Raw genomic sequence first — 15,105 nt, 5'->3', positions numbered from 1 at the left:
GAAAGTGAACTAAGTCTGGCAAGGTGGCTGGGAGTCAGATTTCGGAGTTCTTGAAATGCCACACTGAAGAGCCTGTTGTGAAATGCAGTGGGTAAGATTTATTGTGAAATGGGATAAGGTAACAGCACTTAAGAAGCAACCAGGTGACTCAGTAGATAGAACACCAAGCTTGGAATTAGGAAAACCTGAATTCAAATCCCGCCTCAGACATTTACTAGCTGTGTGAACCTGGGCTAGTCACTTAACCATTTGCCTCAGTTGCTTCATCTGCAAGATGAGCTAGAGAAGGAAATGGCAAACCACTTCCAGCATCTTTGTTAATAAAACCCCAAAAGGGGTCTCGAAGAGTCAGACATGACTAAGATGACCAAACAACAACAAAAGGAGTACCCCAAGGTTGGATTTTGGCAAGATATAAGCAACAACATAACAGAAAGAATTGTAGAGTGCTGGATCATGGAAGTAACAGTTACAGGTAATGATGAGATCAACAAGTTGATCATTCTTAAGGGTGGCTGAGGGAGAATGAAGACATAGTTCAAGGAAATTGGGGTTAAATGAACTAGAATATGGGAGTGTTGGGGTATCAATATACATATTGAAGACCTTGAATAGGGCCCCTTGTAAAAGAAGGGATAATGGATAGGAGGCCGGCAGATGACTGCACAAAGGATCTGAGCCAGTGATAGAGAGGGATGGAATGAAACTCAAAAAACAATTTGCTAAGTGATGGCAACACAGGCAGTGATAGGAGGGAAAATCAAAAGATGAGTCGGCTTTAGAAAATGTGCTGTCTATAGCTGCTTTTATACCCATTCCTGCCCCACCCTCACTCTCCTCCCCACCCCACAACAAAAACACCTGTGCCTGCCAGTGTCTAAAGGGAGGAAGCCCATCTACACTGGTAGCCAAGATGCTGAGGAGGAAGGTCAATCCTGCAGATGGAAAGTAAAGAGAGGTCTAAGAGGAGATCAGGGAGAGGGTGAGCTAAACAAGTCCCTGAAAAAACTGAACCTAAGCCTCCAAAACAGCAGAGAACCATAAACCAGTTTACACAAGGAAAAAAAAAAGGAGCAAAAGGAGTACAAGTGGCTAATTAAGAGAATAATGACACAGAAAACAGAGAAACTAAAAAACAAGAAAGTCCCAGCCTCAGATTCAGCTGGAGAGAAACCAAATCTAATTAACATCTTACACCCAGGTCCTGTTACCACCACTGCTCTCTTGCATAATTTTTTAACAACTATTTTATAAAGGTAAATTTTTAGTAGCTCTAGAAATGTAACTTTTTTTTTTAACATGTTTGAATACCTGTAAATGCTTTTTAAAAAGAGCTTAAGTCATGTACTGATTGCTTATTTTCCTATAAAAACAGAAATCAATGGAATGTTAATTAAAGTAGGTATTGTCAGGCTTGTGTACAGATTTAACACTCCATAGGCATTTTAAATTTATTTATTTTTAGTTTTAAATAATCACTTCCATAAGATTCTGAGTTCTAAATTTTCTCCCCACCTCTCCCTTCCCCCACCTCAAGACAGCATGTAAATTGATATAGGTTCAACATATACATTCATATACTCCACAGGCATTTTTAAAATACTACATTAAATAAAGCTAACAGGGATCGTGATTTGGAGTCACGGTTGTGCATTTTTAAAATCTTAATATTTAATCACTTATCTTCTGTATCCATCTTGTCTTTCAGAAGGACTGTTTACTAAATAAAATGGCTACCTGATGTTGGATCTCCATTTCAGAATCATGTGCTATAATAATGTCATCTTTGGGAGTGTAAGTATAATTTACTCCCAGAAACTTTGCTAATGGGTTTTAAAAGACTGGAAAATATATGTAGTGACTGATTTTTATTAAACATATAATTTGGGGAACTTTTCTTTGTAAAATGCCTATGTTGACTGGTGGAAAGTGGTTTGACTGGTATGGCCCTAGCTCCCCATTTCAGCCTTTTGTAAGAATGATACTGCTAGGCTTACGATTCCTATTTCCCTGCTCCCCATTTAGGAAAATCACTTTAGCATTTTAAAAATGTACAGTTGTTCACAGTGTCTGTGTGGTTTGTGATGTAACTGGTTGTCAAATAACAACCTCTAAAATCTTTGTAATAAAAGAAAAAAATAGGGAGGAGTGGTCCAGAAGACACTAGGGGATTAGAGGACAAAGGGGTTATGGGACAGAGGAGGTTATGGGTTGAAGAGGGGTAAGGTTAAGGTGGACAAGGATAAGCACAGAGTAAGGGAAGCAGTAGTAGAGGGAAATGTTTTTTTAGTCAGCAGATATAGACTCCAAACCACAGAAGCAAAGGGGCAGGACTAGGGAGTTGGCCTGCTATATACAGCAAGAGAGAAGAATTTGTTCATCAGTGCCCCGACCCTGGAGGATCTTATGGTGACTAAGAATAGTGTCAATGAAAGGATGGGCCTCAGTTTCAGAGTTTCCAAACAACAGAGAGCCAGGGTTTAAAGCGACAGTGGAGTTGTGTCCAGGCAATCGGGTGGGTAAATAACTAGTGCTCCAGTCTTGGGGTCGACCCCACAGTCTCATCTCAAGAGCTGGGGGAATGAAGGCAATAAAAGAAATACTTGCATATGGAGCAAGAACTCAACAGCCAGTCTCTGAGATCCAGGAAGTACAGGGCCTCTAATATTTTTGGCACCATAAGGCTCAGTTTATCTGGCAACTCAAGCATCACTTCCTACAGGAATATCTTTTCCTGTATTATACTTATCTGAGTATATGTCACATTCCCCTCACTTCTTGTCATCTTCTTGAGACAAGCTCCTTAGGGTCAAGAGTGGTGTGACTTCTTGTGAGTCATTGATAAAAATATTGAAGAGCAAGAAAATGACAGACCTCTGGTGCTCTACTAGAGTGTTCTTGCTACAAATCCATTAATGACTCTCCATTCTATCCCCTTGAAACCATCATCTAGAGAATCAATCCTTGAGGAGATGGGACCTGGCAACCATTTCTGCAGGTGCTACAGCCCCTGTTTCCTCAGTAGTTGTAGCTGTTGAAGATCTGTCAGTCAAGAAGCATTTATTAAGTACCTACCATGTGTCAGGTACAGTGCTAAGCACTTGAATACAAAGACAAAAAACAGTGTCTGCCTTCAAGAAACTCACAACTAAAGGAATAATTAATAGGAGTTAGATTTGGAAAAGAAAGTTCTCACCACCATAGACTTCAGCACCATCAAGTGTTTCAACATCAGAAATGGATATGATTTTACTGGTGGAAATAATGCTATAGAAACTGCGTTACCATCTGCTTTGCCACTGCATCCTACAGACCAGGAGGCCTTTCCATATTACTTATACCTGAAATTTACCATACGTGTTTTCTCTCATTCGAATTGAGTCCCTTAAGAGCAGGCACTGTCTTGCTTCTCTTTTGGTAACCCCAGCACAGCACTTTGAACATGGAAAGTAATTAATAAATACTTTTTCACTAATTCATTCATCCATCCACTTACTGGATCCAGTTATTTGAAATTATAAATCCATATAAATATACTAATATCAAGCTCATATCTCTTTGTTTTGCCCATAACATAATCTTGAAATACTGTTGTCCAATACCTTGCTGAAATCTGGAGATATTGTCTTGGCATTCCCCCGATATCAGTCTATGAATGCCATCCAAAAAAAAAAAAAGAGAAAGAAATGCAATTATCCAGGCATGGTTTTTTTTTGCTGCACTATCTTTTTTGGATAGAAAGGGGAAGGAGAGAAACAGAGAGGAGAGAAGAAAGGAAGAACAAAAGAAAGAAAAGGAAGGGAGGAGGGGAAAAGGAAGGGAGGAGGAAGGGAGGGAAGGAGAAAAGAAGGGAGGAGGGAAGGAAAGATCCCTGTCCTCAAAGAGCTTATATTAGTGTGACTGGAGCAAATCCCTCCCCTGAGCCTCAGTTTGCTCATCTGAAAAAATAAAGGCATGTGAGTAGGCATTCTAAGGTCCCTTGCAACACTAACATACTATGGTTCTAGGACTGAGTACTGAATTGATGGGCCCATCTCAAAAGTCCTGAGCCTTGAATTGCTTTGTGAAAACAAGGCCAATTCAGCAGAGAGAGCCATGAGTTTCCCAGAAGAAATAAAACTTACTGAACATAAGTGGCACCTCATTAGTCATCTCTGTATCATGAAGGGTACAATGTTTCAAAGAATTAACTGACAAGCTCTCATCCATCTGAGAGGCTGAATGCCTTTTCATTCCATTTCTCTTAAGGAAAAAAAAAAACAACCTGGAAGCGCAATCTGACCTAAGAATTAGATATTTCAGAAAATCCACTTTCAGTGCTTATATATAGAGACAAGAACATCTTAGCCAGCTAATACTAAACTCAATTTCAGAGGTAAGAAAAGGCAACTCAACTCAGTTCTACTCTTCAGGCTGAAGAGTTCAATATATTGTCACTTTTTAAAATTAGAGGAGAAATGAGTCTTGATATTCTATATTTCTCAGATGGGTTCTCTCCTTCCTTTCAAATACCCCTGGAGCTCTTTGGCCTCTTCTTTGTCCTCTTCACTGCAACTGCTATATTTCTTCCATCTTGTAACTGTCTGCTTCTAGGTGTTTAAGCTAAGGGTACAATTTTACGTTTATCTCTATTTCAGTTTGTATTATACTTATCCGACTACTATATATGGCTACAGGTTTTACATATATATATATATATGTATGTATGTGGGTATGCATGTATATATATATATATACACACACACACACATGCATACACACATACAACTACCTGTCATATATATGTATGTATACACACATATATATATAACCACCTGTCATATAGAATATATATACAGAATATAAATTATATATTATATAAATATTTATAAATAATATATAATATAATATTATATATGTATATAAATATATCGTATATCCCTACCCATTGTAAGTGCCTTGAGAACAGAGATGATTAGGTATTGGTCTTTGACAGCCTCATTCCATTGTCTTGCATACACTAGGCATTTAAAAAGCATTTGTTGACCTGCCCATCTGAGGCAGGATTGTGTCCAAGTTGAGAGAATGGAAGGAAAGGTAAATGATGGCAGTCAGTGACTCAAATGGAATAACTCATGGTGGAGAAGAAAGGAAACATCAAGTGTAACTGTCCTTCCCCTCATTGAGTGATAGGGAATATGGCGTGCACAAAATCATGCAATGTTAGAGTTTTTGTTGTTCAGGCATGTGTGACTCTTCGTGAACCCATGGACCACGGCACGCCAGATGAGAATCTTTCTAGTTTAGTCTCCCAATACATGAATGCCTTTTATAATATCTCTGAGAAGTGGAGCTCAAATACCACAGGGACACTGACAGGGAATTCAATGCTATACAAAACAGCCTGTTTCAATTTTGAAAGGCAAGAGAGGTGACAAGGGGTAGTACTCAAAAAGTAAAAGAGGTAGTAGAAAGCCAGCCTCAAAGCCAGAAAAGATCTGGGTTCAAGTTCTGCCTCTTACATATACTATCTTTAGTTTTTTGTTGTTGTTTTTTTAATTTAAAATTTTTTTTAAAAAATTTTATTTTAATTTTATCTTTGTGATCATGGGCAATACCTCAGTGTTCTAGGCCAGATGTGTCACATGTGAGAAGGGCATATGTGGCTTATAACACTCCAAAGTAGGGCCCGAACCAGATGAAAATATAATTGGGAAATATTTGACAAAATTTTAAAAATGCAATAAAACACAGATGATCTTAATATGTGGTTTTCTAAGTCAATATGAGGCTCACAGGAATCTTTATGTAAGGTTCAGTGACAGCCATTTCTATTTGAGTTTGACACCACTGCTTAAATAACCCTCTAATACCATGAATTACAGAGAAAGTGCAGATGTCGGTAGAAGTTTCCTCACCTAGAGTTCCCTCTACCAATGAAATCACAATTCTAGGCTCATCTAAAATTCTGACTTAAATTGAGTTGAAATCTGCCTGCCTATAAATTCCACCCATTGAGTTCCTAGGTCTGTCCTCTGGAGTCATAAAGAATCAGACTAATCCTTCTTCCACATGGTCCTCCAAATCCTTAAAGACCCCTTTCCCAAAGAGAAGATTCTGGGAGGATGGTGGAATAGGTCCAAATTTCCTCCACAAAAAAAGACAGAACATTGCCTCAGAGCAGTAGAAATAAACACAGGGTAAAGCAGTTGTCCTCCTAAGACAATGTGAGAAGACCCCAGGAACTTCCAGGGCCAAGATTCTGCCAGAGTGGAGTGCAAACACCTCCAGGCCCACTCTTCAAAATCAATGAGAGGCAGCCTCAGCCTTAGAAATGTTCATTTTGCAGATAGTGTGGCTGAGTAGAAGACTGAAGGATCTTCCACTGTTGAGGGACATCAAGCACAGCTGTGCTGACCAGACCCATCGTGGGCTGTAGGGAGGAATAGCCAGCACACATCTGGTGAGTGCAGTAGTGAGGAGTGGGTTGTGGGCTGTTGGCTGTGGGCACTTGCAGGAGAACAGAGTCCTTGGTTTCAGTTCCAGGGCAAACAGGACAGCTGTGGTTTGCAGACAGTTTAGGAAGCAAAATCATTTGGGGTACAGTGTAGCTAGGAGTCCTAGCCATGGCTTAGGAATGGAGAGGACAGTCCAAGGCTGGGCCCCAAGACAGACCTCAGAAAATAACAATAAGAAGGACCTGGGGGGCAGCTAGGTGGTGCAGTGGATAGAGCACCAGCCCTGAAGTCAGGAGGACCTAAGTTCAAATCCAGCCTCAGACACATAACACTCACTAGCTGTGTGACTCTGGGCAAGCCACTTAACCCCACTGCCTAACCAAAAAAAAAAAAAAGAAGGACCTGAGACTTGGGGCATCATTCCATATATACACTGGTACTACAACTTGATTATACTACCAGCAGCTAAAAATGAAATAAAACAAAAAATAAATAAATAAAAATGAGTAAGCAAAGGGGAAAGAACCCAATTACAGATAGTTAACTATGGGGATAGAGAAGATCTGGGTCCATATTCAAAGAAAGATAATGGAGCTTAAAAAGCCACTCCTTTTCTAATGAGAAATGTCAAATGGTCCCAAGCACAAAAAAAGTTCTTGGAAGAACTTAAAAAGGACTTTAAAAATCAAATAAGAGAGACTGAGGAAAAATTAGGGAAAAAAAAAGAGCAATCCAAGAAAATCAAAAAAATTAGAAAAGAAAGTCAACCAACTTGAAATAGAGAATCAAAAACTTATGAAAGAAAATAATTGCTTGAAAACTAGAATCTGGCAAGGGGAAGCTGATGATGTTCTAACACACCAAGAAATCATAAAACAAAATCCAAAGAATTAAAAAACTAGAAGAAAAAGTAAAACATCTCATCAGAAAAACAACTGATCTGGAGAACAGAACAAGGAGAAATAATGTAAGAATAGTCGGACTACTGAAAATTATGATGAAAAAAGAATCTGGATACAATATTACAAGAAATTATCAAGGAAAACTGGCCTGAAGGCAAAACATAAATAGAAAAAATCCACTGATCCTTAAAAAAAAAAAAATCCACTGATCACCACCTGAAAGAGATCCCAGAAGGAAAACTTACAGGAATATCATAGCCAAGTTTCAAAACTCTCAGGATTAAGGAGAAAATAAAATTTTAAACCAATGTGTGTATATATATTAAAACAAAAAAAAATTTAGCCGTACTACTATGTTGAAGGACCATAGGTCTTGGAATATTATATTTAGTAGAGCAAAAGAGCTGGGGTTACAACCAAGGGTAACTTACCCAGCAAAGTTGAGTATAATCCTGAATGGAAAAAAATGGACATTTAACAAAATGAAAGACAAAAACCCTAGAACTTAAGGGAATATCACATCCAGGAGAAATATAAGGTAAACATTAAAGACCAATTATAAAGGCCTCAATAAGGGCAAATTGTTTACTTTGTATATGTGAAAATATTAGCAGTACTCTTATGACTGTCATTATCATTTGAATAGTTTGAAAAAAGGCTTGGGCTGAACTGAGTACGGTGGGATGATTCTGAAAAAAAAAATGTATAGGAAGAGATAACTATTACAAGTTGACATGTTTCCCACCAAGAGAAATAATCTTGTCTCTACTCCAGCCTCTCATTATAATTGCTATAACCATTCATTTACCATCAGCTGCTCTGCTTGGCTTGGGCTCCAGGAACACCATGCCTCCTGTAAGATGAGTCCATCACCTGAAATCCTACCATCTAGGAGACTGATGCAGCTTTGATACTCACCACCTCCTCAACACCCTCAGTTTCTACTCCCTTCTGATTAGAAGGCTGGAGGGTAGAGCAGTAAACTCCTCCCAAAGCCTTTGTTTACAGAGGGCTCAGACTTCAGCTAAATTCATTTATCTTCAGCTGCTCTACTTGTTTTCAACTCCACAAACATCATGTCCCCATAGGCCAGGTACCCATGGCCTCCCTCATCCCTTTGCCCCCTATCTCCTTTCCAGTTTCCTTTTGTGTACTGTCTTTACCTATTAGATTGTAAGCACCTTGAAGGCAGGGACTGTCTTTTTCTTATATGAATCCCCCAGCACTTAGCACAGTGTAAACATGTAGCACAGTAGACAATGTTTACTGACTACTGACTAACTGTGAGAGGGTTCCACTTCAGAGTCAGGATCTGTAGAGCTACTTGCATACCACTCTAATGGTGGGTTTCGGGGTTTTTTTGCGGGGGGGGGGGAGTACTTAAGACCTTAGACCTCATTTAGTTTCTCTGTACCTGATACTTGGGTGGCTTGGAGGGAGGCGCAGTAGATAAAGTGCAAGAAGACTCATGTCCCTGAGTTCATATCTGGCCTTAGCCACTTAACTAACTGCGTGACCCTTAACCCTGTTTGCCTCAGATTCCTCATCTGTAAAATGAGCTGGAGAAGGAAACTGCAAACTATTCCAGTATCTTTGCTAAGAAAACCTCAAATGAGGTCTGGACGAGTTAGACACAACTGAAATTACTGAATAAAAACAACTTGGTACTTCCCACATACACAATTAGGAAATTCCTGTCCCCTGATTCAGAGTCTCCTTTTTGCCTGGGTGAAAATCCCTTTCCTTTGCTACTATCCCCTTACTCTCATCCCTACACAACTCAACCTCAGTTCTCCCTCTTCTCTATCCTCCTAGCTCTTCCCTCTTCACTCTGCTCCTTGGAACTACCAGCTATTGTTAACAAAATCAAATTTCACCTCTAACATCTACCTTCATGACCTTGAACAAGTCACTGAAATTCTGTGACTCAGTTTCCTTTTCTGTAAAATGAAGGAATCGGACTAGATTGCACCAGACGTCCCTTCCAACTCTGGATCTATGATCACCTTACTCAAATTTAGCTTTCTGACGAAGACACCAGTCAGTCAGTCAGTTACCAAATACCACCTTTCAGCACCTCCTGTGAAGCTGCCTGTTATTTTGCTCTTTCTGACCCCCTCCCCACATGGTTAGGAGGGGGTGACATACTCTCCCGATTGCCACTTCCTAATGCCACTTTCAGACCTCTGATCTATCATCATCACTCATTTTATGTATGAGGAAAACTTTGGTCCAGGCCAGCTAGGTGACCTGCCCAATTTTACTTAGGTGGTAATCAACACTGAGGAATCATCATAGCCATGATGACTGGTGACTGACCTTTAAAATTTAGTTATTTTTATTTTCTCATCCTACAACCTCTGATAAAAATATATATAGTTGAACAAAATAAATTCCCATATTGTCCATGACCAGAAAACATGCCTCATTCTGCATCTTGACTCTATTGCCTCTGTCTGGCAGGAGGCAGAAAGCATGTTTCATCAAGTGCTTGTGGAATCAGGCCTGGTCATGGCATTAAATGGAGTTCTTGAGTCTTTCAAAGTTGTTTGTCCTCATAAGGCTCTGATTATATAGCATATCATAAATTCACCTTACCCAATTTCAATTGGGCCCTTATGGCAACAAGGAAATCCTTAATTGGTTTCCTTATCTCAACCCCCATAGAAGCCGTTCCACCATCTTCTCTTTCTTTGAAAAGCCATCCACATTTTCCCTTCCCCTTCTCTCTCACAAAAGAACCTCACCTCTTTATTGAGAAAACTGAGGTCATTCAACATGAATTCTCTCTTCTCTTCTTCTCAAAACCCCTTGACATCAAACCCAATTTCTCCTCCTATCTTCCAGTCTCTTATGAGATGAACCTTCTCTACATATGCCTTTGATCCTATCCTCCACCCCCACCCCCAGTCTTCTCCAGCAGACTGCAAGCATGGTCATACTCTCTCTCCAACCTTCAACCTCTCCCTATCTACTGGTTCCTTTCCAAGTCTCTTGAAACACATCCAAGTCTGGGGCCCCATCCTTATTAAATCTTCATTAGGTCCTACTATGGCCTCAAACTATCTCTCCTCTTTCTCAGCCAACCTCCTAGGAAAAGCTGTCTACATCTGTTCCCTTCACTCTTTGCATCTACAACATCCCTCTCATTCAATCCCTTCTCTCTACTCACACTGCCACCACCTTCATCCCCTTTAAGTCTACTGAAGGATTTGAAGATAGGGCTTAAGTAGTAGTGCAGGTAATTACCAGTTAAAATTCAAAGCAATAATTAGATAGCATTTCACAGCTCCAACCACCAATCACTAAGCATATATTGAAAGCACAGGATCTGGAATCAGAGGACCTTGGTTCCAATTCCACCTCTCATGTTTACTACCCATGTGACCTTGGACAAGTCACTTAGCCTTCTTAGGCCTCTGTTTCTTCCTTTGTAAAATGTAAGGATAGGACTAGGCCTCTGAGGTCCCTTTCAACTTTAAATCTATGAGTCTATGATCTACTGAGCACTTTTTTATTGTTTAGTCATTTTTTTTTCAGTCGTATCCAATTCTTGGTGACACCTTTTGGGGTTTTCTTGGCAAAGATACTGGAGTGGCTTGCCATTTCCTTTTCCAGCTCATTTTATAGATGAGAAACCTGAGGCAAATGGGATTAAATGACTTACCCAGGGTCACACAGCTAGGAAGTATCTGAGGCTGGATCTGAACTCAGAAAGATGAGTCTTCCTGAATCTAGGCCCAGAACTTGATCCACTTCACCACTCAGCTGCCCTACTATTTACGTACTTACTATGAGCAAGATACTATGCTCATGGCTCCTAAGTGCTATGTCATGTGCATGTATATAATAGATATATGTATCATATATATACACACATATGTGTCGTATACATATATTACATAAGCATGTATGTATGTGTGTGTGTGTGTGTGTGTGTGTGTGTACACACACACACACACACACACCCCAGGCAGCTACAAAACCTGTTTCTGGCTTAGTCAAATATATAAAATACAAGTATGAAATGTAAGATTTTACAAATTATCTTATTCAGCTTACTAGCTTTGATTTAGCTTTCTGATGAATTCACTCTGACTGACCTTTAATTACTATGGTGAGTCATTCTTTGGGCCTGAAAATCTCCATGTATCTCAGAGTATACAGAGATACTCTTGCTTTGGCTTTCTATGACTGGGGTAGAAGATAGTGCTCTTTCTTCCTACCCTAAAAGCAATGTAATGCCCAGCCTAAGACTGAAGAGAAGAGAGGAGAAGAAAGCCATATGGAGGTGGGGGTGAGCATAGTTCTTTTGCTCCAGGTACCTCTCACCCTCTTTGGCTTAAAGAGAATTGAGCTCACAATCAACACACAAGCCTTGCACTTGTTCAGTGATACTTACACACCCTCTAGGGGTTCTTTAAAGGATTAGTAGATGATGTGATTGAGAGTATTCGTGTGTTCACATGGGAAGACATTTTCTAGCCCCCAGAGCTCCGTGCATTTAAAAAATTAATAAAAGATTCATCATAGCAATGCTATAGAAGCAAAGGCACCCAGCAACTTACAACTGAGAAAAAAACTAAAGATACATGATGCACCAAACATTGTACAGAAATTCCTTCGCAAGAGCTACAATTGGAGCTGTGCCTTGTGTCTAACAGAAGCTCACTAAACATCTGATCCATTGATCAACTATTTTAATGTATCAATCAACTTGACCAACTCATCCTTATATTCATTCAATTCACTGTAAGCTGTGAAATGCTATCTAAATATTGCTTTGAATTTTAACTGGTAATTACCTGCACTACTACTTAAGCCCTATCTTCAAATCCTTCAGTAGAACCTAGAAAAAATGTGACTAATTTCTGTAGATGATTAAATCTCTATTCTGTATCCTTCTCAGTCACCACTCATCACCCTGAGCCTGCCCCATATTGAACTAAATTGTGAAAAAATGGACAGAGCTAAACAGAGGAGCTAAACAGCTATTTGTGATGGAATTAATATAGAAACCACAGCTCTAAGAGCTGGAAAAGGCCTTCAGAGATAAACTAGTCCAACTCCTTTGTTTACAAATGAGTGAACTGAGGTCCAAGGTAAGGTAGCTCTTAAACCAGCTCCTTGGGCTTCAAATCCAGCACCATGTTGCCTCTGGCCCAGTAAATTAAGTTTTCACAGTAACCTCTCACATCTATCTAGAGCTTAAAGGTATAAATTATAAAGACTTCCCACACAGCATCCCTGGGAGGTAGGTAGGAGAAGTGTAATTATAATTTTTATTTTACAGATAAAGGAATTAAGGCTCAGAGATGTTAAGTGACTTGTCCAAAGTCACACAAGCTAGTAAATATCAAAGTAGGGATTTTAACCCAAGTCTTGCTCTTACATTTTTCAGTGAAAATCTCAGCTACCTCTTCTAAACTGGCTTAGTGCCAAACCTTCCCTGAGAGCTTGAGGTGGTAGTCCAGTGTAATTAAACATAACATGGTTTCAGTGGCTAATTCAATTCAATTATTAATTTTTAAAATGGTATTGTAACAGGGCAAGAAAAATTTGCCTTATTTTCTCTCAAAAAGAAAAAAAAACCTGCTTTTTTTCTACACCAATCTGGATGATGCTGGCATCAAACATCATGAGTCCATCAGTATCATAAACTTATTACCTCCACCTTTCTAAAGCAACCAACCCGTCTAGGGAGAGTGCATTTTATCTTCAAGTTTCTGGAAGCTATGCTCCATCACCTAGGTAACACAATAGCAGATCTCCTAGAAATCCACAGCCAGGATGTTTGTTTTTTTTTTTAATCATGTTTAAAACACTTAAAGAGATGAATATTTTGGTTCCTCATTAGATTTCAGAGGCAAGATTCAAAACCGAAAATACTCTTGTTAGCATTTATAGATATATACAGTTTCTTAGGTTTGACAAGTCATCAAGGTGTAGCTCTATTTTTGCTTGCAACACTAGAGATCAGGGGTGAGCTTAGGGTATTCCCAGATTCATACCTATTCTCTATGGCAATAGGGAAGTCTCCACCTATAAACTTGGTGTAAGGCTATACACGTGCAATACCGATGAAAACAGTTATTGTTATTTAAGAATTTCTTTCCTGGAATTCCCCCCTCCTTTTTTTTTTTTTAAATATTGCAAGTTGTTTACGGTTTACAGGAAGCACCAGCTCACTTCGATGCAATCGCAGCTGGTAACACAAGTAATTAGTCATTTAGTGGCCTCTACTCATTCAGCCCAACACCCTCTCTCTTCCTCTAAGTTTACACATTTCCTCCTAAGCAATGATTAGGTCCCAGGTTTTCTTTTTCAGCTCCCGCCACTGCTACCTGTCCTCCAGCTTGGAGAAAACAGAGCCTGGGGAGAGTACCGGTCTTATACAAAAGTGCGAGGGAATCCCTTCCTCTGGAAACTAACAAAACCCGGGGCTAAACCTGACGCCAGGGCAATCGGGGTGCGTTTTAGCCAGACGTGGCAAAGAGGCAGGCTCGATCACGTTCAACTCCCGTGTTGCCCTCATTGCTTCCTTTCTCTGGATCCTGGAGTTCACTCTCCTCCGACTGGCTCCAGCCTGTCACGGACCAGGCGCGACGTCCCAGCCCTCGACATCCCCCCCCACCCCGCCCCACCCCCGCTTCCTGGGGATGTGCCCGCCTACACCACCTCTTCCCGAGCACCCAGTCCAGACGCTTACTTTGCCAGCTTCGCTCACGCCGAGGATGTGGTCGTGCAGCACCTCCATGGGAGAGGTCCAGGTGGAATGGACGAAAGTCCCTTTGAAGATGTGCGCCAGGGGCGTCATGTGGGCAGCGCACATGCTGGAGGTGCTGGCTGGGCAGGACACGGAGGGAGCCCGGGTGGAGGTGCGGGATCAGCACGCGCGGAGCGAGCGCAGGGTCTGCTGGCGCCGCAGGGCAGGCTGGCAAGGCTGCGGACGCAATAGACGCAGCAGAAGCAACACGGTCTCGGCTTGCACCCGGCTGCAAGTCTCTAGAATCGCCTGCCCCCTGGAGGCCTCGCCCAGCGATCCTCGATTCTAATAGGCTTTCTTCCAGGCCCTAGGGGTTCCCCCCACACCCCTCTTTCCCCTTTGGGGAGTGGCTAACGCTCTTGCAAAGTCCTTTTCTCCGCCTTTCTCTTGCCTTTGCGATTTAACTCTTTGGGCCCTCCCCCCCCACCAAAAAAAATCAGCTTAACTTTTGGAGTTTTGAGGCGGAGGATTCTGAGTTACTCTCTCGGGTTAAGGATGTGGGTAAATGAAAAAGGTGGAAGAAGGGTTTCCTGCCTTGATCTTTTTTCTTTTTTTTTAACTTGAGAACAAAACAGCTCTTTCTCCTCCCTTTTAAAAAGTCATGCATGGAGAGATTTAGAGTTCAAGGTGTAGGATTTGACTCTCAGCTACGCTTCCTACGTGTGTGACCATTGGCAACTGCCTGAATTCGTGCTAGTTCTAAATCTCTGATGTGTAAAATGAAGGGCTGGGCAAGATTACTTCTAAGGACCCTTCCAGCCCCAGATTCTATGACGAGATCCAACCCCATAGATTTAGTGCTTACTGTTAGTCCCTCCTGTTTCTAAGACATCCTAGAAGGCAAAGTTCAGAACTTCTGCCGACAGCTGATGCTGACTTGGGGGCTCGGTGATTTAGTTTCACTTTCATTTAGCTTTGAGGGTTGTTTCTATGTTTTGTAAAACTTCTAGTCATACTCATCATGTCCAGTGCCATGATGGGTTTACCCAGGGTATCAGAA

General features: G+C 40.8%; 1 protein-coding gene across 1 annotated transcript in view; it reads right to left on the bottom strand.

Moving 5' to 3' along the window:
* Positions 1-14,896, bottom strand: part of GDA (guanine deaminase) — an 85,844-nt gene extending 70,948 nt beyond the window's left edge. The window contains exon 1 of the mRNA XM_021001821.2: positions 14,049-14,896. Coding sequence (XP_020857480.1) covers positions 14,049-14,171 — 123 coding nt within the window. The 5' untranslated portion in view covers positions 14,172-14,896. The remainder of the gene's footprint in view (positions 1-14,048) is intronic.
* Between the last annotated feature and the right edge of the window lie 209 nt (positions 14,897-15,105).

The sequence above is a fragment of the Phascolarctos cinereus genome, unplaced genomic scaffold, assembly GCF_003287225.1.
Source record: "Phascolarctos cinereus isolate Bilbo 61053 unplaced genomic scaffold, phaCin_HiC Scaffold_4;HRSCAF=312, whole genome shotgun sequence".
Taxonomy (NCBI): domain Eukaryota; kingdom Metazoa; phylum Chordata; class Mammalia; order Diprotodontia; family Phascolarctidae; genus Phascolarctos; species Phascolarctos cinereus.
This window is presented reverse-complemented; position numbering and strand designations above follow the sequence as displayed.